The sequence below is a fragment of the Ambystoma mexicanum genome, chromosome 13 (genome assembly GCF_040938575.1).
Source record: "Ambystoma mexicanum isolate Mex_15411 chromosome 13, UKY_AmexF1_1, whole genome shotgun sequence".
Taxonomy (NCBI): Eukaryota; Metazoa; Chordata; class Amphibia; order Caudata; family Ambystomatidae; genus Ambystoma; species Ambystoma mexicanum.
In genome coordinates, this window is record NC_090938.1 from 57,531,730 (window position 1) to 57,556,349 (window position 24,620).

Below are 24,620 nucleotides of genomic sequence, written 5' to 3' on the forward strand. Positions count from 1 at the left end.
GAACAGCCCCCGAAACAGCCCACAGAACAGCCTCCAAAAGACGCTAGCCCCCAAAAGAGCTCCACACAGCATCAACCCTGCACTGCCTCCGAGAGCCGCCAAAAGAGAACGATATAGAGTTCCACAAAGCTTCAGATCCCAATGTCCAGCATCGCACAACGCAAAGAGATCGATAGAAACTCTTATAATCCTTTCCATCTAACCCTCATTCAGAACACAACAAGCGTCCCTCCTGCACCCCCTTTCTTCTCCCTCTCATGATACACCCCTCAGTCACCCCACATACTATTGGAGTGTACATACAGGATGCCCAACAATAACCAACAGCTTGCCAGATTGCCAGGCCTGCCACCTCAGTGCTCATCCTCTACCTCCAAGCCTATGCGCAGCTCATGAGTTGCTCTGAGTGAGACATGAGTATTTTCTTGTTTTTTTTCATGATGGAACTAATGGACTACTACTCCATAAGGATCACATACCTATAGCAAGTACTTGATTTTCTTGAACTTTATTTTATTTTCGAACTTCATAGTTCAAACTATATTTTTACCACTTCATCTTTAAAATGTATCCATTCCAAACTTTAATTTGTAATACCTCTGCCAGATGACCAAGTCTCCACATTTAGCATGCATCTCCTGTAGGAGACCACACCCCCATTAGATACGCCAACATCCCAAAAATAAGCTTCATAATCGGACCATACTGCCTGAGTAGCCCAAATATTCCTGACTAGGGCACACATCTTGGAGTGAATTAAGAGATGACAAAGTAAAGAGAGAGCAAGTGAGTGATTCAGTCCATGTGTGTATGAGTGGGATATAACAGGAAGTGAGTGAGTGAGAGGTTAGTGAGTGAGTTAGGAATGAGCGTGCGAGTGATGAGTAAGCGAATACATGATTGTGCTAGAGAAGGGGTCTGAAACGTTTAGCTACACCCAATGTTTTTCAATACAACGGTCAACTGCCCTAGTCCACGTAGTCAATAGTTCAGCGAGGAAAGAACATGAAGAAAGGCCTTTTCTATGCCCCAAGATTCTGGAATCTTCTTCCCGTCAACACCAGACTCCACCCTTCGCTTCTACATTTACGGAAGGATCTTAAGACTCTCCTCTTCAAGGAATGGCTGCTCCCTGAGACCCACGTCCACACACCCTCCACTCCCCACCCTACCTGACAATGGGTGATCTGCTCCCAGAGGTTTCCTCCACTGACTGCTTGTAGATCCATTGCTGCCAAATTGCTCCCTTCCCCCTTGTTACCCCCCCGCTCCCTTGTATCTATGCTTCCACCACTGTGCTCTTCACCCCTATGATTTGTAAAGCACTCAGTTCCTTCCTAAAGCTACGTTTACGCTCAGTAAATACTACTATAATAATGAAATACTAATAATAATGATGGCAGGGCATCATGGGGTTTTCGTCCAAAACATCTAGAGACCCACAGGTTTCTAGAGAGGGTGAGTGAGTGGTTAAAGCAAACACTGGCCATCGGCCCAAGTCCAGCGACTGAGACTGACTGCCACCACAGCCGGCCGGCAACAAGGAATGCTGCGACACACCTAAAATCCATAAGACTATGCTCACCGTCACAAATTAACTTAAACTCTGACCACGATGAATCTTCTAGACATTCAATGGTGCCCACTTCATCAGCGGCATTCAGAAATCCTTTCTTAGCGTCGCATACGTAGGTCAAGATGTCGCCGACTGCGTAGGAATCCCCAACAGGCACCTCTTCAGGGACCGCATAGGACCAAGCTGGCGGCGGAGCACAACTCCCTGTTGAAAAGAGAGAAAAAAGTTGATTCCATCATCCAGAGAGAAGGGTGTCTGTACAACCTGTCGACGTATGTCGTTACAACTGGGAGGCTTGTGTCATTACGAGTGTGTACCGTGTGTGTGTTCTCTCTCTCTCTCTCTCTCTCTCTCTCTTTCTCTCCGCCCCCACCCCCCCGTGCAGTATCTGTCATTACAGAAGGCAGAAAAGATAAACAGGATTCAATACCATGTCTCCAAGAAGGCCCAAGCAGCATGGGACCTCATCAAGGTCAAGCCTTTTATCTGTACCCCAGGTTGTCCACTCCGTGGTCATCTCACACCTGGATGGTGGCAGGGCTCTACTTGCAGGACTCCCTCTGATCACTCCATTGCTCATTTTACGTCTCATTACTTATGCCACCCTCTTCTATGAGCAAGGCAAAACTCAAGGAGGAACCCGTTACCCCTTACCTTAATGATGCGACACAATCTCTCCTGTCTCTCGCCCCTTTTTATGCCTATTGTGTTGACCATATTGTTTCCAAACTGCACAGTGGACATGTGACCCTCACGCACATTCGCACCTTCCCGCCCACGTTTTCATCCCTGGATTTCCGCTTAGATCCAGACCCTCCAAACAAATATGCACTGTGACCTATGATTCCAGCACACATCGACATGCCCTATTATAACCCTAGTGCACAAAAAATCCCTTGCTGCACTAACCTCTGCACTGGACTGTGCAACATCTTCTTACTTCACACACCTAATCACCTCCCTTCAAAATCACCCCCGAAAATGGTCTTCTACCATCTAAGCTTTACTCACACTTTCCAATCCAATATCCATCACCTCTACGCTTTTCGCTGATGTCTTTCTAATTACTTTTCCTCAAAAATCTCTAACAATTACACAGTGTCACAGACCTCCTCTCTCTCTCCCTCCCTCACCCTCCTTCTGTTCACCTTTCCCATTTAACCATTCTACTCTTGACTACTTCTCCCCTCCCCCTCCTCTTGAATTAGCACCTGTCATTCACAGCACCTGCCCATCTTGTGCTCCTATTGACCTGTTTCATCCTCAAAAGGTCACTTAGTCCCTACCACCAGACCACATCCCTCTCAGTTCGTTAAGCTCTATCTCTCTGCTGGACTCTACTCTGCCTCCTTCAAACCTGCAACTGTCCTATCTCATCTGAAAAACCCTCTCCTAACTTAAATGGCCCTACAACCTATGGCCCAGTTTCTCCTCACCCTATCTTTCAAAGGTCTACAAATGGATCACCAGGTACTTAGAGGCTGATGGCCTTGGAGATCAACTATAACATGCCATCTTTAGTAAGCACTCCATTTGGACCCCACACATGCATGTTTCTAACTTTCTATCTGATGCTCCCCACTCCAAACTCTTACCCTCTATACTTCTGCCTTTGGAAGACTTGTCTTGACCTTTGGCTTTCACTATCATCTCTTTGCTGAGGACGCTCACATCTTTGCTTTCTCTCTTTCACCCTAGCCATCTCAGAACCGATTATCAACTGTCTTACTGTAATCCATCGTTGGATGGCTCTCCATTGCCTCATGCTGAACTATTCAAAACTGGAAGTCCTCTTTCTTCCAACTTCCATCGCCATCCTTACCCTCCCCTATCCTATCTCCTTCTCGCCTGAACTTCTTCCTCCATCACTCAAATCTTGCAACCATGGGGTCATCTTTGATAGCGACCTCAACTGCAGAAATATATATCTATAGCACTGCCTCTGTTGCTTGTGTTAACCTTCTCAAAATCGTAAAACTCTGCCAATTTGTTATCTACAGCCTTGTGTTCAGCAAACTCGACTACTGCTCAAGCCTACTCCTTGGGCTTCCTCCCTACTCCTTCCTCCCTCCCTCTAGACAAAATCCTTAACTTTGCCAGCCATGTGTTCTACTAATTACCCTGATCCTCCTCCACTCCCATCTAATGACAGCATGCTGGTTGGCTCTGCATGCACAACTGCTCTCTTTTCAAGTTCGGTCCTCAAATCTTTCAATGGTTTTACTGCTCAGTATCTTTCTCATTGTACTCTGTCTCTGCACCATCTCCTTCCCTCAGTTCCTCCGCTGCACTCACCCTCACTGGTGCATGCACCCTCATGCCTCTTTTAGTTTCTGCTCTTCTACCTTCTCGCCCCACTCCATTGGAATCTTTGTTCCATAACAATCAAATCCAGTCAGGGGGTGAATATCTTCTATGCTCAGTTTATTCTTCACCAACTCACAAAAAGGTTAGCTCCACCACCCCATTTTTTACTACCGGACTGCACCATTCTCTCCAGTGCCACGTAACTATGTAATCGTGTATATATATTTGTTAGGCGGAAACCTGTGCAGTTCCCTCTGGGACCACTGCAAAAGATTTAGGACTACAGGTGTTTGGCAGTAAACCCACTTGGTAGCAGTCTGTACCACACAGATTCACTTGGTAGCTGTGGCTGAGCAGTCAGACTTCCCTCAAGAAGAGTTAAGCATTATGTGGAGTATACAATATAGGGCAATTCTTCACAGTAAGACAAGCAAACACGCAACGAGGCTCAGTGTAAAGATATTAAGGTATTTATTTATAACGAAACATCTATCAAAAACACTATGGCACTATCACGGCAAACAAGTCAAATACAATTACTCTACGAAGAAGAAACGATCAATCCCCCTAACAATATTTTGACAAGTCTAGGTTCTACCGGCACCACTTATTTGCAGACAGAGGTGTATGCCTCAACCTAGATGGCACTCTAATATTAGTTAGGACGGGAGAGAAAAATAAGCAGGTTACGAAATCAACACAGTTCAATACTTCACGGGAAAAATGCAAGGCAAGAAGGCAAGAACCACAATCGATCATAAAGTTCAGAGGCCAGGCCCACTCGGAGAGAGGCAAGGCGATATGTCCCAAAAAGTCTCTTGGTGGAAATGCGTTTGAGTCTTTGTAGCAAATTGTTATCGGCAGATTGAACCAGTTCAGAACAATACGTGAGAAAAAGCTTGGAGGCGACCCAACGGAAAGGAGAGGATTAAGACACCTTGCTCGATCCGATCGAAAGGGAAGCCAGGCGGACACGGTACCTTGTTGTGGAGGGCAGCTCCGGCGGGGGCAGTTGTTCCTGGTGGTGGATGCACGTCGGGTCTTTGCCAAGAGTAGAGATGATCTCGTCGTCGAAGAAAAGTGAAGTCCGGTGCACCACCAGGGAAGAGACCAGCCGCGGAGTGCTCCGTCACAAGGCACCACCTTTTGGTCGCGGTACAGGGGTAGTGGCTATCCGGTTGCCGAGGTGCTCTGCACGGGCAATTCGACCACTGCGTCCTGAGGCGAAGAAAAAGCAAAGGGGACTGGTTGTTCCCACCAGTCAGGGGAAGAGACTCTCCGGCAGGGAGATCTCCTCTGTCGTCGGGAAGTGGTGAGTCGGTTCAGCAGGGCTCCACCGGAGGTGTCGTCGTTGCAGGTCGGCTCAGCTTTACCCTCGTCGGATTCTTAGGTCCTGTGGCGACTTCTGAAGATCCAGTCCCAAAAGCCCTGCTTTTATGCAGAAGACCCCCATTCATTCAGCCTAGCTGTCAATCAACACATGCTAAGTGGTGAGCGGGGAGGCTCACCACTTGGGCCAATCACACCAGAGTGCGACCGGAGTTGGCAAGGCAACTCGGTCCAGGGTGCCTAAAGCCCCTCCCACACCCCTGTGGTAACCCAGACAGAATGGCACCACTTTGGAGGTTCTCTGTACAGAGCCCGCCAAAAGTGGAACAAAGGGCTCGACCTTTGGTTTAGGAGTCACAGAGACGAACACAGACGCCATTTTAAAAACCGAGTTCTGGCAGAAAATACCATCCGATAGACTTATTTAAGATAAGTAGACCGGAGGTATGTTAGAGATTAACGAGAAAGAGTATCAATCTCTAACAATGGGAAGAATCCCATAGGGTTATATTCGGGGTCGAATATAACAAGGAGTTTCCACTGCCACCAGCCAAAACTCGACGAAGGGGGACGGGACAGTGCCCCCTCGAATAACAGACCTAGGAGTAATCGAATTACCCCTACTAGTACGTCCACAATAGGATGGTTTGTACTAGTTCTGTTAGTAAATTTAGGTCTAGTAAAGCCAATGGTGACTTTACATGCCCGGGGAGACAGTATTCAGTCCCCGGGTATGGAGTCTATGATGGAGGTCCGCTAGGACGCCCCAGTGTTACGGCACGTAGGGTGCGGTGTAACACACATAGAAAAGCATATGAGACCCTATGGAGTAAAAGACCCCATAGCCCATAGAACACATTGACATTCAAAGGAATTACACACATTCATGTCCAAGAGTGGGAGAAAAAGAGTCTCACTCTTGGCAGGATGGAAAAAAACAAACTCCAGAAATCCAGCAAAGCTGCTGGGGGATTCAGTAGGTTAGGAAATTCAGCCTAAACAGAGAATTCTCCCTAACAATATTGATGGGGGAGATGAGGTGGAATGTTCTTATTCCCATGATGAGGCGTGCAACAGTGTGCTTGGTGGCTTTCAGGGGGTCCATGGTGGCATCTGTATTTGTTTTTATTGGAAGAACATTTGAAGGACAGAGTTGTCAGTTTTGATCAGTGATGACTTAAAATTACATATTTACAGATGGCAGAGGCATTCCCTGGAAAGGTGCTTGATAAATATCACCACGTTCAGAACAAGTGCTGAGCCAGGTTATGAGGGTGTGAACAAAGTGGGACATAGACCAGTGACAAAACAAAATACAAAATAACAAAAATAACACGTAACTTACAAGGGTAGCATGAACCTAGGGGTTGGGTGATGCCATTTAAAGAGGATTGCTGTGCAAATATTACTTTTAGTAAATGTGTCATTTCAATTTGCAACAGTTCCACTTTTTTCTGCACAACACCTTTGGGTGATGCCAATTAAAGAGGATTGCTGTGCAAATATTACTTTTAATAAATGTGTCATTTTAATTTGCAACAGTTCCACTTTTTTCTGCACAACACTCTTCACCCTGCCCCTCGCCATTGGTTGCTTGCAGTTCATATGGCATTTCAATTTGCAACAGTTCCAGTTTTTTCCTCACAACACCCTTTAGCCTGTTCCTCGGCACAGGTTCCTTGCAGTTCATATGGCACTGTAATTTGCAACAGTACACATTTTCCAATGTTTTCCTCACAACACCTGCTACCCTGTTCCTCAGCACAGGTTGCTTCGGTCAATATAGCATTTCAATATGCAACAGTTCTACTACTTTTCTCCTCACAACACTCTTTACCCTTTTCATCTGCACTAGTTGCTTGCAGTCAACATAGCATTTCGAGTTGGAACATTTGTACTACCTTCTGTGAGGGGTCAGAAATTAGAGACGGACACAAAGCTGTAGTTTTCTCAATGTTTGCCATATTTATTGAGGTTAAATGGGGATGGGATGAGCGCCTAGCTGTCCCTATTCTAACGAGAATGTTCCTACCTAGCAAACTAAAACTAAACAAAAGTGATCTTGTGTCTAAATGTATCTGACCCTCACTCTATAATGTACAACCAAGATGCGAACGGTAATCTGTTCTCAGTTCAACCGAAATGTGTAACAGTTTAAACGTATAATTCTCACAAAGTAATCCTTGTGACCAGGGTTGGATTCCCATGCCCTGAATCAATTCAGGAAGACTTTTGAAAGAGTTCTGTTGCAACAGTGATCTATTCCGTTCAATGGAAAATGTCTTTTCCATCCAACATGTTTTTTCATTGAAAAAAACAGTAACTGTTTCTTTCCCAAAGTAATCTTCCCAAGATGAAACAGATTATAAAATGCTTTCTGTGGAATACTTTTTTCAGGATAACACAGCAAGTATCTCTTGTTAAACCATAATGTGTCAGGATAATAAGGTGAATACAACTCTTTAAGTACTCTTCCCAAGATGAAAAGGATTATTTAAAAGGGTGTAACAATTATCCTTTCTGTGGAATACCTTTGTCAGAACAGCACAGCAAATTTCTCTTGTTAAGCAATAGTCTATCGGGATGATCAAGTGTTTATTTTCTTTCCACAACTCTCTTAACCACGACCAGGTTTCCTTCTATAGAGCAACTATTCATCTCCTGGTTTATTCGCCTGCCTTGATTAACTTCCATGTCAAACAAACTTAGTTCCATTCCTGGTTTACTCGCCTGCCAGGATTGACTTCCAATTCAAAACAACTGTTAATGTTTTCATCTGCATGTGGCAATACTTGTTCCACGTTTCTCCACCATTAACTCTTTTGGGGAGAATTTTACAAGGTTTGCCAGTTTTTAAAGTCTCTTGTCTGGTGGCAATGCGGGTTACAGGATTCCCCAAACTGATAACCCAGGTAAGAAGAATTGCACCCTCTTTGCCCCTTCATCTCTTCTTTATAGTCCCTTTGGTGTTGGCAATGTGGGTTACAGGTTTCCCCAAACTGATATCCCAGGAAAGGAGAATTGTGCTCTTTTATCCCCGCTCTTCTGCTTAGTCAGTATTCAAAATTAACTTTTGATTGTAACTGTTTTTGTGGAGCGATCTGGGGTTACCTCTTCAATTGGGCCAACTCACTGGCTTTTTTCAGCTTCTCTGTTACTTTTCTTGCTGATGCAGTGCATTTTCGGTGTGGGTTGGACTTCCAAAAACTGTCAGACCCTCCGAGGTCTGACATCCTCTGCTGCTGCCTTTGTCCACACAGCTCTTCCCAGGAGCTCACCGGCCTTCGTTGTGTCTCCTGGCACTCCTGCACACCGAAGTGATTCTCTCCGGTTTGGGGATTCCGCTCCCTTCCAGTTGGGCTTCTCCCTCTGCTGCTGTCCTCCACGGTCCTGCTTCCCATTTCATACACTCTGTGGCACCTCACGATTTCTCTTCCAGCGTCGGCCTCAGCAGCGCTTCCACTTCTATTTTTGCTTCATCTGCTCTCTGGCGTTCCTCGCTTCCTTGGCTTCCGTGGATTCGCCAGCTACCCTCACCTGTTGGTGATTTCCAAATGTAAATGTCCCGCTTCGCTGACTGGAACTGAAACATCTATACTGTACAGTCTTCTAAGCAGCACTAGTAATCATCATCAGCTCTTTGCTCCTTTTCTTCGTCCAAGTACCATAAGCATTATGGGTCTTGAAGTCCATAATGGTTATAAAGTTTTCGTTGCCATTTTGTTTCAATTGTTTCTTGAACCGAAGGTCATTAGAGTCAGGAGATTTTCTGCGGATGGCATGTGCAGTTATATTGGGGTTAAGACTTTTCTCCAAGACAGAACCATTAAAATCAAGGGGCATTACATGCGGCCCATGGATTCCTAAGGTGGAAAACCTATTCTGGTTAGGTGGTTTCCCATATAATTTTCTTGGGATTTTAACTGGGGAAGGATTTACGCAGTGACAGCATGCCATCAGGTATTTAGGGTTTATAGGGTCTAGATCCTCACAGAAAGAGGAACACGACGTCTCTCCTAAGGGAATCACCACTTTACTCCGACAACCATGTCCTCCCATGTGATCCTCCTGCATGATGCCAACCCCAGGGTTAGGATCAAGTAGCGGCTGCCATCCCCTGGCCACATGGGAGCAGATTTTAGGCTGGGGTTCAGTGATGACTCTGCAGGATTCATCACACTTCCTCATAACACTCTGTGCCCTGTTCCTCAGCACGTGTTTCTTACAGTCAATTATATGGCATTTCAATTTGCAACAGTTCTACTTTTTTCCTCACAAGACTCTTTGCCCTGTTCCTCAGCACAGGTTGCTTGCAGCAAATATGGCATTTCAATTTGCAACAGTTCTACTTTTTTCCTCACAAGACTCTTTGCCCTGTTCCTCAGCACAGTTTGCTTGCAGTCAATATGGCATTTCAATTTGCAACAGTTCGACTTTTTTCCTCACAACACTCTGTGCCCTGTTCCTTAGCACATGTTGCGTGCATTCAATATGGCATTTCAATGTGCAACAGTTCATCTTTTTTCTCACAACACTCTTTTCCCTGTTCCTCAGCACAGGTTGCTTGCAGTCAATATGGAATTTCAATTTGCAATAGTTCCAATGTGTTTCCTCACACGACTCTCCACCCTGTTCTTTGTTTTTGTTTCTCTAAGTCAATAAGGCATTTCAATTAGCAAAGGTTCCATTTCTTTCTTCAAAACACTTTTTACCCTGTTGGTCAGCATGGGTAACTTTTAGTCAATACTACAGTGTGCTGGATGGCTTAAAGAGGGGCCAAGGTGACATCTTTATTTGTTTTTATTTGAAGGACATGGTTGTCAGTTTTGATCAGAAATGACACATAATGACACATTTAGAAATGTTGGAGGCATTCCCTGGAAGGGTGCATGTAAACTAGCACAAGGATGAGACTGATGAGCTGGTTCATTTGAGGGTGTGACCAAAGTGAGACATAGGCCAGGTGACTTAGGAAGATAACCTGCACTTTGGGGTCTCTGTGATCAGCACCTGGCTTTTGCCCCATCACTTCTTTCTCTGTGCTTCTGCTGGGGCTAATGCTCTCCTCTCATGCCTCAGACGCCTCAGTTACAGGTTCAGTACCCTCCACCCTGGCTCTCGGCTTCTAGCTCTGGTACACACTCTGTTCCAGTTTGCCGTCTTCACAAGTCCCTGATGGCTACGTGAACACCCAGCAGCTCATTGTTTTCTCATTGTGGTGGTAGATGCACTTCTCACAGTAGTTGGTACATGTGTATTGGTGCGTTGTAAATGCCATATCATATCATATCATATCATGTGAGCGAGTAGAGGTGTTGGCACGCACCAAGGAGTGCAGCCTAATGATCTCATCAACACAGTGGAAGGGGCTACTCTACATACATGCCAATGAATTTGTCCTCATAATGGAACTGTCAGCGGAAATACACACCATTTGATCAAGTGGTCATTAACTATGTGGGCGCTGGATCAGTGCATGCCGGAAACAACCACTGCATCAATATCTGGGCACAACAGTACAAATGTTTGAATGACGTGGACCAATGGAAAGACAGCCAGCATGTACTGCGGTCAACCATCTATTGGAATGCCATGCCTCCGGAGCTAAGGACAGACTCTTCACTCTGGTCCTTCCGTAGAAAACTCAAAACCTGGCTCTTCAACCAAGATAGCAAGAATCACCCCCAGTCCACCTCAAAGCACGAAACACCCTCCCAGCCCCTGTAGACAAGGTAAATCCAGGGGAACTAGGAAAAGTATTATTTAAAATGTACAATTGACATGGACTAAGCTTGAAACTTAACTGTAGCACAATGTAACTGAACTTGCATGCATTAACACTTTAAGTTAAATGCTATGACATGGACTAAGCCTGAAATGTAACTGGATCTAACCATATTCTTATGCACAAGCCATGACATGGACTATGCCTGAAATGTAACTGGATGTAACCATATTCTTAAGCACAAGCACTCAGATGCCCATGGGTTAGGTGCGCTATATAAATGTAATAAATAAATAAATAAAACCTTTCCCACCAGGGAGAATGTACGTCCGCAGACATCTTGGCATCTTTCCACAGCAGTAATTTAAGGGTAATGTGACTTTAGATCCCTGTGACGAATCCCAAGATGTTGTCACTGCTTTAGGTAGGGAAGCCCCTTTCTATGAGTACAAGGAGGTGATGCCGTTATTCAACAATACCCCTGGGGGTGGTGCTCAGCAGGAGGATCTCATGGGGAGGAAGGACCCCATTGAGAGTAGTGTCCATTTTGGCCGTACACAGTATCCCTTTGACCCTCCCACCTTCCCCCTTCAATCGCACATTTCCTAATGTCCCCATGTGTTTTTGTAACACATCCCAAGTAAGATCTACTGGGACAAGGAAGAGGACGCGAGTAATGAGGATCACTGTCAAGAATGAACTCACACGCTCTAGCATTTCGAGTGATCCTATAGGCCAGCTGTCATTCAAAGGCAGAGAGGGAAGACAACAATGGCATCTCCATTTTTGACACAGCATTGGCAAGAGAGTGGCCCGGTGCATCCTGTTCAGCAGAGAAGCAGACGGTGCCTGATTGAGAGAAGAACACGTGCCAGGCCCGGAACGCGGAAAGCAGAGCAGAGAAGAGGGAAGTTACCTGCCAGTGACCGAGGCCGCTAGAGTGCAAAGGTACCACTACTGAACTGCAGAGGAGACGCGCGGAAGACGGGGGAAGGTTCCACCGCCGAAGCTCTTGGGAGACCTGCGAACAAACGGAGGGTGATGGCCAAGGCCCAGCAGTTACTAGGGTGGCTACGCCCAGAGTTGAGGAGAGCCAGGAAGGACATGAGGCCCAGAGCAAAGCACAGAAGGAATCTTCACGGAAACAGGACAATCAAGTGAAGGGGTCGGGCCCCATAGGGGACCCATAAGGGGAAAGCATATCCCGAATAATAAGAAGAAGAAATACGAACTTTGCAGATCCAAGTGACATTCACAGACCTTGGCAGGGGAGTAAACCAAGGCTGTGGCTAGAATAGAAATTAGATAAAGAGAATTGGGGCATTAGGCAAGTAAAGGGGGGCTGGGACCGATGCTGGGGAAGTGCACCCCGAACCATAATAACAAATACGAACTTTGAAGACCCAAATGACACTCACAGACCTTGGCAGGGGAGTAAACCAAGGCTGTGGCTAGAGGAGAAATTGGATAAAGAGAACTGGCACATTACCCAAATAAAAGGGGTTTGGGGGCCATGCTGGGGAAGAGCACCCCGAACCATAATAATAAGAAATAACACACTTTGCACACCCAAGTGACAATCACAGACCTTGGTAGGGGAGTAAACCAAGGCTGTGGCTAGAAAAGAAATCAGAAAAAAAGAATTGGGACATTAACCAAATGAAGGGGGTCTGGGACCCACGCTGGGGAAAGGAACTGCAAACACTAGTAATGAGAAATATGAAACTTACATGCACAAGTAACACTCAGAGTCCTTGGCAAGAGAGTAAACCAAGACTGTGTGTGGAAGTGAAGTCAGAGAGAGAGAGAGAGAGAAATGACAGTGAGAACGAGATCGTGGAGTACCGTTCTTGGCAGGAGAGTGGGCAAAGAAGTGGGTACTAATAAAAGGTCAGGAACCCTCAGCACACCTTGGAAGAGGGAACCAAGCTATTCTTCTTCATCGCAGTACCTGGAAACCCGGTCTTCTCAGAAAGGGTCAGGGACCCTGAGCACAGCTTGGAAGAGAGAACAGCATATTCTTCTTCATCGCAGTACCTGGAAGCCAGGTCTTCTCAGAAAGGGTCAGGAACCCCCAGCACAGCTTGGAAGAGAGAACCAGGCTATTCTTCTTCATCGCAGTACCTGGAAGCCAGGTCTTCTCAGAAAGTGTCAGGGACCCCGAGCACAGCTTGGAAAATAGAACCAAGCTATTCTTCTTTGTTGCAGTAACTGGAAGCCAGGTTTTGGAAACCAGGTCTTCTCAGAAAGGGTCAGGGACCCCCAGCAGAGCTTGGAAGGGAGAACCAGGCTATTCTTCTTCTTCACAGTACCTGGAAGCCAGGTCTTCTCAGAAAGGGTCAGGGGCCCCCAGCAGAGCTTGGAAGAGAGAACCAGGCTATTCTTCTTCGTCACAGTACCTGGAAGCCAGGTCTTCTCATAAAGGGTCAGGGGCCCCCAGCAGAGCTTGGAAGAGAGAACCAGGATATTCTTCTTCGTCACAGTACCTGGAAGCTAGGTCTTCTCAGAAAGGGTCAGGAGCTCCCAGAAGAGCTTGGAAGAGAGAACCAGGCTATTCTTCTTTCTCACAGTACCTTGAAGCCAGGTCTTCTCAGAAAGGGTCAGGGGCCCCCAGCAGAACTTGGAAGAGAGAACCAGGCTATTCTTCTTCGTCACAGTACCTGAAAGCCAGGTCTTCTCAGAAAAGGTTAGGGACCCCCAGCACAGCTTGAAAGAGAGAACCAGGCGATTCGTCTTCATCGCAGTACCTGGAAGCCAGGTCTTCTCAGAAAGGGTCAGGGACCCCGAGCACAGCTTGGAAGAGAGAACCAAGCTATTCTTCTTCTTCACTGCAGTATCTGCTCAGAAAGGGTGTGGGGGCCTCAAGATGGCTTGCAAAAGGTATCCAGCCCATCCTTCCTTATTGCAGGGCCTGGAAGTCAGGTCTGCCAAGCAAGGAAGAGGATCTATCTCGACCTTTGAAAATACAAAGTCAATTTTGGATAAAGTTGGAAAGTCTCTGGGGAAAGGAAAGCAACCCCTTGAGTCTTGTGGAACTTTTGTTTGCTGTCTACATCCTTTTGGTACTTTTGTTTTGGAACTACAAAGCTGTGCTGCAGTTGGACAGCCAGAGACATTTGCCTTTTTACATTATATAGAATTTAGCTTGTGAGGGATAGGTTTAAGATTTGGACACAGGACAGCAACCTTTTCTTTGGACATTCTGAAACAAACCGTTTCATTAGCTAGTTTGATAGTAGACTTTCACCATCAAATTCTTGGGAGTGCTTTAATGCACTTTATATTCTTTGCTGCACATCACCCCTTGCCTGATTTACTGCTGTCCAACGTCCATTGCTGGATTGATGTTTTGTTTGTTGCGGTTACATCCACTGTACCTGCTGCCACGCGCATGCGCGTGGAGCGACTCTAGATTTTGCAATAGGTGGCAGATTTTTCACGTCTGCATACAGCATAGCGCATAGCGCATAACATTTACATTTTCGAAGACATTTTCCAGGCAAAGTTCTGTATTAATTGCCTGACATCTATTGGGCACCATGCCAAGCTGTTGCTTTGCCTTGCGTATAACCTGATATTGCCATCATTCGTGCCCGCTTTTGGTAGTAAACTGTGCACCCTGTTTTCCCGGGGATGTTGCTATTTTGCCTGCCGCCATGGGGCCGGATTAGCTTTTAGTCACAGTCTTGCCGGGCATAGGTTTTACATGTATCAATAGAGTGTCTCACAGAGGCAAGGTAGGCATGTCTTAGCCTGCCCGCCTTTGGCACTATGCCAATGCCAAGCGTGCAGGTTTCAGCATGCCTGGGATTGGCATTTTGCCAAGATTTTATTTTTTTTGCCCGAGTTTGCTACTGTGCTCGACATAAAGTGTCCGACTCTCAAAGCATTTAGCATCTAAAAGTAGCGCAGATGTTGTGCTTTTCTTGCCAGGTTTTTGGAAATGCACAAAGCACCCTACCCGCAAAGGTGCCCTGCGCATTTCCAGAGGGTGTTCACCAGCTATCTTCAAGACATTAATGCCGGGAACGTGTATGGCATGCTCCCACAAAAGCATTTCACAGTTTCAGCCCCTTAAAGTGAGATACTAAACAGAGAAAAAAAAAAAGCATTTCTATCCCCGTTTGAGGGACAGAAATGCAAGTAGCAAAGCAGTGGTTCGTACCAGTGCTGGCACATTTAAAATAATGCATGCCAGGGACAGTAATGACCCTCAAATGCAGTGGTATTCAAAAATGTTATGCTGAGCCCCCTTGAGTAAAAACATTGGGGCCGAGCCCCCCACGCCCTTGAGTAAAGATATTATTGCCCGGCCCCCAGATGCCATATCTGTCTATATTGTCTATTAAAAGCAGTCACCATACTCCCTTTCGAAGAACCTCATGCCCCACTGGCCATCCTCCGGCCCCCCTAGGAGGGCCAGCCCCACAGTTTCAAGACCACTGCTCTAGTGCATCGCACCTCTTCCAAACAGGCGCAAGGAACGTGCATTTAAAAGTGCATCCAATTAGTCAATTTGTGATATTAGAAAAATGCACAGAAACGCACTGAGATTTGCAAAATTTTTCTAAAAGTAGTTAAATGAAAGATTATGGGCGTCTCAATGACGCGCCCATTCTCTTGCTTTTTTCTGAAAGGGGCACAACTTGTTTTTTGCACAACTAATGCAATGCACGTCCCATCGTCTGCTTCGCACGCAAAAATGAGAATTGAGCCCGAAATGTTTTAGAATTAATTCCCTGATTAGGTAGGTAGAACAAGTTTTAGGCACGCTACGCGCCTCGAAGGAGTCAACGAGGCGCTCTTAATCCCGATTACCCAAACTACATAGAAGTGTAGAAATGACCTCGGCAATAATGAGGTCTGCAAGAGTCGTCTGGACTCCAGTGGTCCTTTGGCGCCAGGAAACTGAAGGAGAGGCCTGCCCAAGGTTGGCAGACTGCCAATCGTGCTTTCCCTGCTTTCCGTATCAGATGGAGCCGAGCACAGAGTTGTGCAAGGCAGCCTGGGGCTAATGTGTGTGCATGCTGGCAGATCAGCCACCATTTTAGAAATGCATTCCGGCATGCATGAATGTAGTAGTTTTAACATGTCCTCTTATGGAAGCTTCTAGACTTGGCAGGGTTTAAGCACGCCTCTTTCCAACGCTTTGCGGAATAAGGCTTTGCCACGTCAGTGGTAATCATTTTAATATAAAGAAACGTTTTATTGTTGCTCGGAGGCCATTTGATGTACCTCCATTGTTAAGATGTTAAGGGAAAGAATCACAGGTGGTCGCCCTGGCGACCGGTCTGTCGTCAAGTCAACAGGGTATTCTGGCATCCCACAACGGGGAATTCTGTTTGACTGTTGTGAAGATCCCTGATTCAAGGCATGGAACTTCCACCTGTTTCATGTAGCTGTTGTGCTCTAGCACCTTGAAGCGTCTTTGTGCTAGATGGGATTACCAATAAAATGTCTCCGACCAAATAACCGGACAGCCTCAAAGAAGATGACAAAATACTTTTTTTTAATCTCAATGAAGGAAAGCAGGGTTAATCATCATTCATCAATTGATTCAGGCAGGATCACATTGTCTTTTTGATTATACTAAGTTTATATAATGCTAGATGCATCATCTATGACGTCATCCTGCATGGCATATTACAAAAACCTATCGGGGGTGGCATTGGATTAGGGGAACATGTCTACATATATAGATTGCATGAATATTAGTCTCTCATTGGCGGTCCCTTGTCTGTAGGACACGCCCTGAGCTACTTCTAAATACGTATAACACTAATTACAGCAGAGATTTTGGCCGCAGAATAATACTTTGCAACATTGTTTGTAAAAGCGCATGGCAGGCTTTTCTGATTGGTTGGCAACCCAAATCAAACTATGGACGTTTGGCTCACTAGCAGCACATACATAGAAACGAAACCCAAGTGCTTGGAGATACGTCAGCTCTCCTCTTGTTTTCCCAATTAGTCTACCCTCTCTCATCAGTAGGCCCCATGCCAATGTCCTCTATTTGAAGGCTGACCGTCTCGGAACATTCAAGGGAATGTAGGCACACGATTATCTTAGCTCCGAGCCTAATGAATAGCCCTTTTTTGCTAGCTCTTCATCACGTGTTAAGAAGCCACGGATTTGTCAATTTCGATAGTGTATTCAGCACTATTTGATTCAATTATACTGGGTGCAGTTGCTCCTCTTGGCCTTAAGGGAGCTCACTTTATCCCATATAAACGTTATGCACTTTTAATTATCCCATAACTTTGGATCCGTAAAAGTTCTTGTTCCTCCTAATCTTGAGAAATATGTCCTTCGTATACAGTCTGCTCGTTGGACTCCCTTCGTACTTTGCCTTCATCTCTCGAAATAGCATCCTTGGTCTTAGGCCAATGTACTCCTCTATTTTGCAAGGGAAAACCAACTTCATCATCTTTTCACTTTAAGATCCTGGGCTCGTATTTTGAGGTAGCTGGGTTGATTGACATAAGCCATTGTCCATCTTTTTGTAATGGTCATCTTAAACGTTGAATATATACCTCTCATAAGCAAGCTACGGCATGTCCGTTCTACCTTGCGTTACAGCGTATTTACAGTTATTGACCAGTGAGTCACTTCACTCTTCGTTGTATTCATGATTACTGCATCAATGGGTACATGTTTCTCTTAGTGCTTCAGTTACATTGTCATCCTTAAGTATTTTCATATCGTTTCAGCATAGGTTCGTATATCTTCTTCATGACATTCTTTTGCTGTCATCAGACTTTGTTTTAATGTACAACCATTATGTTCATGGCTGCACTTTGGCAGCTCGGCAAACAGCATCCTTCTTGGTAACTTTCTTCCACTATGTTAGCTTGTGAGTACACTCTAAATGGTTGCCTGAGTGCATAACGTCTCTCATATACTCAACGTGGTACAGGAATATTGCATGGATTCATGCATGGGTTCCCAATTTTGGCTCTCCGTCTGTCATTCCAATGGGACGGTGCTAAGGGTGCGGAGACTAGGGATAAGTTGTCCACCTGCTCCTCTACACTCTCATTGTATAAGAGGGGGAGGTGTGCTGTATCCTTGAGTGCTTTCAATTGAGGGAGATGACACGAGTGTGATGATGAATGGAGGTATGAGTCTATGATGGCTCTGTGAGTTCACTGAATGTCAGATCCTGGTGTGACATGATGTGAGGATGAACTGATGGGTGCTTCCTACTTCCTTTAAGAATGCAAACTAAAAAGACAGAAAAATGCAGGGCAATCTGGTCTTTTACAAACCTGGCTCCAGCTGGCTCATTTGACGAATGCCACACCGCACATAGTAGGTGCCTCAATGCGAGTTTGGCAGTAAATTCAAATACCATTATCAGCACCTGGTCTGATAATAAATCCAGCAGATTGCGAGTGACGGATTGTCTTAATCACCACTTATGGTGTTTACAGGGGTCCACTCAGGATGTGGAACATTTACCGTAAGCAGTATTTCCACCTGCAGCTATCCCTTCATCGTCTGGAGGTAAAGGGAAGCCTCAAGCAATTATTCTCAGGTTTCTCCTCCACTTTACCTGGAATCTCAGAGTAAGGTACTGTGGTAAAGTGGCCGTAAATTGACAGTAATTCTATCATTCCCACTTAAATGCCACTTCTTACCGCATGGTACAGTCCCAGTGACTTTGAATTCATGTGCTAATTGCATGATTATCTCTAATGGAATGAAAATCACCTGTGTCCCCTTATCAAATATGAATATCTGGCTTCTATTGGCATGTGAGACCGGCCTGGTCTTTTCCAAGGCTTTTCCAATGTATCAATCAGATGGGCATCTGTCACTTCTAATAATAATGTTTCATATCCTGCACTGTGTTATGATTTTGAATAATGATTCTTGAGCACTATCCCAATTCTAAGCCATAGAAGCCATATATTATCATATGAAAACAGACAACCTAGACAAAAGGCTACCAACAGGAAGATCTTAATGAATAACATCAACTCATAATACATGGGTCAATTGAATATCATAACATAGTGAAGAATATGAGAAATTATTATTAGAATTGGTGGATGGCAATCTCAGTGATGAACTGAAAAGCCTTGAAAAAGACCTAATACCCTTCAACTGTGCCCTCACCACCGAGTCTTTTACATGAGAACCTTTAACACCCTCCAACACTGCCCTCCCCACTGAGAATTTTACAGCAGAACCATTAACACCCTCCAACTCTGCCCTCACCACCCAGACCTTTACAGGAGAACCTTTAACACCCCCCCCCACTCTGTCCTCACCACTGAGGCATTTACAAGAGAACGTTTAACACCCTCCAACACTGCCCTCACCACCAAGACTTTTACAGGAGAACCTTTAACAGCCTCCAACTCTGCCCTCACCACCCAGACTTTTACAGGAGAACCTTTAACACCCCCCCGACTCTGTCCTCACCACTGAGGCATTTACAGGACAACCTTTAACACCCTACAACTCTGCCCTCACCACAGAGACTTTTACAGGAGAACCTTTAACACCCTCAAACTCTGTCCTCACCACCAAGACTTTTACAGAAGAACCTTTAAGTAGACTTTTACAGGAGAACCTTTAATACCCTCCAGCTCTGCCCTCACCACCTAGGCTTTTACATGAGAACCTTTAACACCCTCCAACACTGCCCTCCCCACTGAGAATTTTACAGCAGAACCATTAACACCCTCCAACTCTGCCCTCACCACCCAGACCTTTACAGGAGAACCTTTAACAGCCCCCCACTCTGTCCTCACCACTGAGGCATTTACAAGAGAACGTTTAACACCCTCCAACACTGCCCTCACCACCGAGACTTTTACAGGAGAACCTTTAACAGCCTCCAACTCTCCCCTCACCACCCAGACTTTTACAGGAGAACCTTTAACACCCCCCCACTCTGTCCTCACCACTGAGGCATTTACAAGAGAACGTTTAACACCCTCCAACACTGCCCTCACCACCGAGCCTTTTACAGCAAAACCATTAACACCCTCCAACTCTGCCTTCACCACCAAGACTTTTACAGGAGAACCTTTAACACCCCTCCCCCCACTCTGTCCTCACCACTGAGGCATATACAAGAGAATGTTTAACACCCTCCAACACTGCCCTCACCACCCAGACTTTTACAGGAGAACCTTTAACAGCCTCCAACTCTCCCCTCACCACCCAGACTTTTACAGGAGAACCTTTAACACCCCCCCACTCTGTCCTCACCACTGAGGCATTTACAAGAGAACGTTTAACACCCTCCAACACTGCCCTCACCACCGAGCCTTTTACAGCAAAACCATTAACACCCTCCAACTCTGCCTTCACCACCAAGACTTTTACAGGAGAACCTTTAACACACCCCCCACTCTGTCCTCACCACTGAGGCATATACAAGAGAATGTTTAACACCCTCCAACACTGCCCTCACCACCCAGACTTTTACAGGAGAACCTTTAACACCATCCAACTCTGCCCTCACCACCCAGACTTTTACAGGACAACCTTTAACACCCCACAATTCTGCCCTCACCACCGAGACTTTTATAGGAGAACTTTTAACACCCTCCAAGTCTACCCTCACAACCGAGACTTTAACAGGAGAACTTTTAAGTAGACTTTTACAGGAGAACCTTTAACACACTCCAACTGTGCCCTCACCACTGGGACTTTTACAGGAGAACATTTAACACCCTCCAACACTGCCCTCACCACCGAGACTTTTACAGGAGAACCTTTAACAGCCTCCAACTCTCCCCTCACCACCCAGACTTTTACAGGAGAACCTTTAACACCCCCCCACTCTGTCCTCACCACTGAGGCATTTACAAGAGAACGTTTAACACCCTCCAACACTGCCCTCACCACCGAGCCTTTTACAGCAAAACCATTAACACCCTCCAACTCTGCCTTCACCACCAAGACTTTTACAGGAGAACCTTTAACACCCCCCCCCCACTCTGTCCTCACCACTGAGGCATATACAAGAGAATGTTTAACACCCTCCAACACTGCCCTCACCACCCAGACTTTTACAGGAGAACCTTTAACACCATCCAACTCTGCCCTCACCACCCAGACTTTTACAGGACAACCTTTAACACCCCACAATTCTGCCCTCACCACCGAGACCTTTATAGGAGAACTTTTAACACCCTCCAAGTCTACCCTCACAACTGAGACTTTAACAGGAGAACTTTTAAGTAGACTTTTACAGGAGAACCTTTAACACACTCCAACTGTGCCCTCACCACTGGGACTTTTACAGGAGAACATTTAACACCCTCCAACTCTGCCCTCACCACCCAGACTTTTACAGGAGAACCTTTAACACCTTCCAACAGTGCCCTCCCCACCGAGACTTTTACAGCAAAACCATTAACACCCTCCAACTCTGCCTTCACTACCAAGACTTTTACTGGAGAACCTTTAACACCCTACAACTATGCCCTCACCACCAAGACTTTTATAGGAGAACCTTGAACACCATCCAACTCTGCCCTCACCACCGAGACCTTTACAGGACAACCTTTAACACCCTACAACTCTGCCCTCATCACCAAGACTTTTACAGGAGAACCTTTAACACCCTCAAACTCTGTCCTCACCACCAAGACTTTTACAGGAGAACCTTTAAGTAGACTTTTACAGGAGAACCTTTAACACACTCCAACTGTGCCCTCAACACCGGGACTTTTACAGGAGAACCTTTAAGTAGACTTTTACAGGAGAACCTATAACACCCTCCAACTCTGACCTTGCCACCCAGACATCTACAGGAGAACCTTTAACACCCTCCAACTCTGCCCTCACCACCGAGACTTTTGCAGGACAACCTTTAACACCCTCCAATTGTGCCCTCACCACCTAGACTTTTACATGAGAACCTTTAACACCCTACAACTCTGCCCTCACCACTAAGGCTTTTTCAGGAGAATCTTTAAAACCCTCCAACTCTGACCTTGCCACCCAGACTTTTACAGGAGAACCTTTAACACTCTCCACCTCTGCCCTCACGACCGAGGCCTTTTACAGGAGAACCTTTAACACCCGCCAGCTCTGCCCTCACCATGCGTATGGCCCTTATTGGTGCCTAATGGCACTTTCACAATGACTGATGGGCTTGCATCACGCCTGCATTGACTGAGTGCATTGTCATGTACGGCGGCTCAGTTTACCCATCCCAGTGCTAGTGTGCACCCCATCGACCATCGCGTCTACCTTCTAGAATCCGGTGCCTTCCTATTTGAGGCCGGGACCCTCACTGTACTAGTGAGGGGGGACTCCATGGATACCAGAGGCCAACCCCTGCTGTGGCGATCAAACTATCAGCAAACCAGCATGCTGGAGCCATCTAGACCAGAGGCGGCAACGATCAAGCTCCAAAGGATTCTGCCTACAACTCCCATCAGCCCTTACCAGCTTAGTCAGTAGTCAAGGAGCCTGCGATGTGTAGTGCCAATCGTCTGAAGAAGGGTAGGTTGCCTACTATTGCTCTAAGTCATCCCTGCTGTGCCGAAGGGACTCTCAGTATACCCATGTGGAAGCACTGTTTGCTCCTTGAGGCCCAACCCTCCCTAGAGTAATGCTCCATGACTTTGCCAGTGTGGTTGGCTCAGGGTGCCCTGTCATGGCTAGCGTCTGTTTTAATGTCTCCGACGTTTAGAAAGTATTTCTGACACTCTATCCTTCAGCACAGTCCTCAAAGTCGGAGATGGAAGTCAGTGGAAATTATTTACTAACTTAAAAAGTTCAAAGATTCTAATATGTTCTTGACCCATGAAACCCTATGAGCCTTCCATGAAACTCTTAGTGGGGTAATATGTCATTACATCTTCGAGAAAGGAACACATCTGCAACCACGTGGCCCAATTATTCAGGAATGTTTGAATTAGTCTCAACTAAGCCACTGATGATTGCCCAAAACATGCAACTCTTCACCTCACCCACAAAGATCCAAGCAGGTCCTAGATGGCACAGCAGCTCAGCAAGTCAGATTAGGGTAAGAGGCAGCTCTCAGCCTGGCAATCAGCAAGCCAAGGAACTTGAAAAGAGTGCCTGGGGTTATCCTACCTCGGCAGCTAATGTCATGATCCGCAGAACACACCCCTTTTGGACCACATGGTCCTTGTAACACCGGGGCTTGCACTCCTTGATACTCCCAACATGGCCGTCAAACACGCAACATCTTCCTTGTCCTTACGTCAGGCGTAGCGTATTTACAAATAGGCCGTGCCCCCGCGGGCCCGTGCGTCTCAATGCTCCTGCAAGCAGCGACTAGACGTGTGCTCCGTAGTTCGCTACACTATTGTCCTTGTTCCTGGACCTCCTAATTCCATTCCCATTACCCTCTTCCTTGTTTCCCGGACTCGTGTGCTGTGTGCTTACCCTCTTCGTTCCTGGATCCCAGAGTGTCTGAATCATGGAGCTCTGAACGCATGCTGGAGCCAGAAGAGGCTCGCGCGGGCTTATACAAGACCAGGTCCGTGCGTAAGAAGACACCACCCAAGAAATCCTACAAGGATCGCTCCCAGGTGAGAAAAGGGGAATTCCGTGACAGTTTGAGACGCCAAACGACCGAAGTCGAAGCCGACATGGAAGCGGCTGTTCAGGATCTCATGCGTGGCATGCAAGAACTAACGACCGAGGTACAAAATTTAAAGGCGGAAAACGCTGCGCTCAAACAATTAGTTCTATCCCGTGGTTCTGCCACAAAGGAAAGCGTATTGCTGGGCGGCATTGTTGACAAATACGATGGGTCGGCAAAAACCCTTCGTGGATTCCTTGATTCTTGTTTGGTGCACTTTACTTTTAAGGCCTACTACTTTTCAACCCCTAGGGCTAAGGTTGGCTTCATAATTTCACACCTTTCCGGAAATGCTCTAACTTGGGCTACGCCCTTAGTCAATTCTGGTGATGCCCTCCTGGATGACTACGACGGTTTCATACAAGCCCTTAAAAACATGTTTGACTGCCCTGAGCAGGTCTACAGTGCCCAGGAGCGCCTGGCTAGACTTTCATCAAGGAACCCAGGATATGCTTACGTATGTAACCCGATTCAAGCAATTGACCAAGGAAGCTGACTGGTCTCCTGAAGCAAGTTTTACACTTTTCAGAAGGGGACTGAATCAGGATATCAACGATGAATTGGCCAGAGTGGCTCGCCCAAGCTCGTTACAGTCCCTTTTGGACCTTGCCATGCAAATAGATTTTCGTATCCAGGAAAGAAAGGCAGAAAAAAGGAAATTCAAAGTAACCCCCCCCCGAAGGCATCCTTCGAGATTACCTCCAAGACTGACACAAATCCAGGGTCAGCTACTGAACCAAAACCTATACAGATAGGAGCCTTCCGTGGACCCATATCCCTGCAAGAAAGGATGAGAAGGATTCATACGGGGCTATGCATGTACTTTGCCTCGGATAAACACCTAGTTAGAGAATGCCCTCTAGCCCCTCCTCTGCGTTCGGAAAATGCCAGCTCCCAATCCTAGATGGAGCAAGGCTTCAGGAGAGAGATGTTTGCTCCAGGTCTATTCCATACTTGAACTCTCCTGGACAAAACAGCCTAGTGATTGTACAGGCCCTTCTAGCGCCATCCAAGAATAAGACCTACTCCATTTTGGCCTTGGTTGACTGCGGAGCTATGGGAGTAGTCATTGATCAAGATTGGGTTACATGTCACCA

General features: G+C 46.3%; 1 protein-coding gene across 4 annotated transcripts in view; it reads right to left on the reverse strand.

The window, feature by feature from the left end:
- Positions 1 to 24,620, reverse strand: part of LOC138520847 (complement receptor type 2-like) — a 309,555-nt gene that overhangs the window by 261,527 nt on the left and 23,408 nt on the right. For all 4 annotated transcript variants that reach the window (XM_069633222.1, XM_069633219.1, XM_069633221.1 and 1 more), the window contains exon 2: positions 1,586 to 1,780. In XM_069633222.1, coding sequence (XP_069489323.1) covers positions 1,586 to 1,780 — 195 coding nt within the window. The remainder of the gene's footprint in view (positions 1 to 1,585; positions 1,781 to 24,620) is intronic.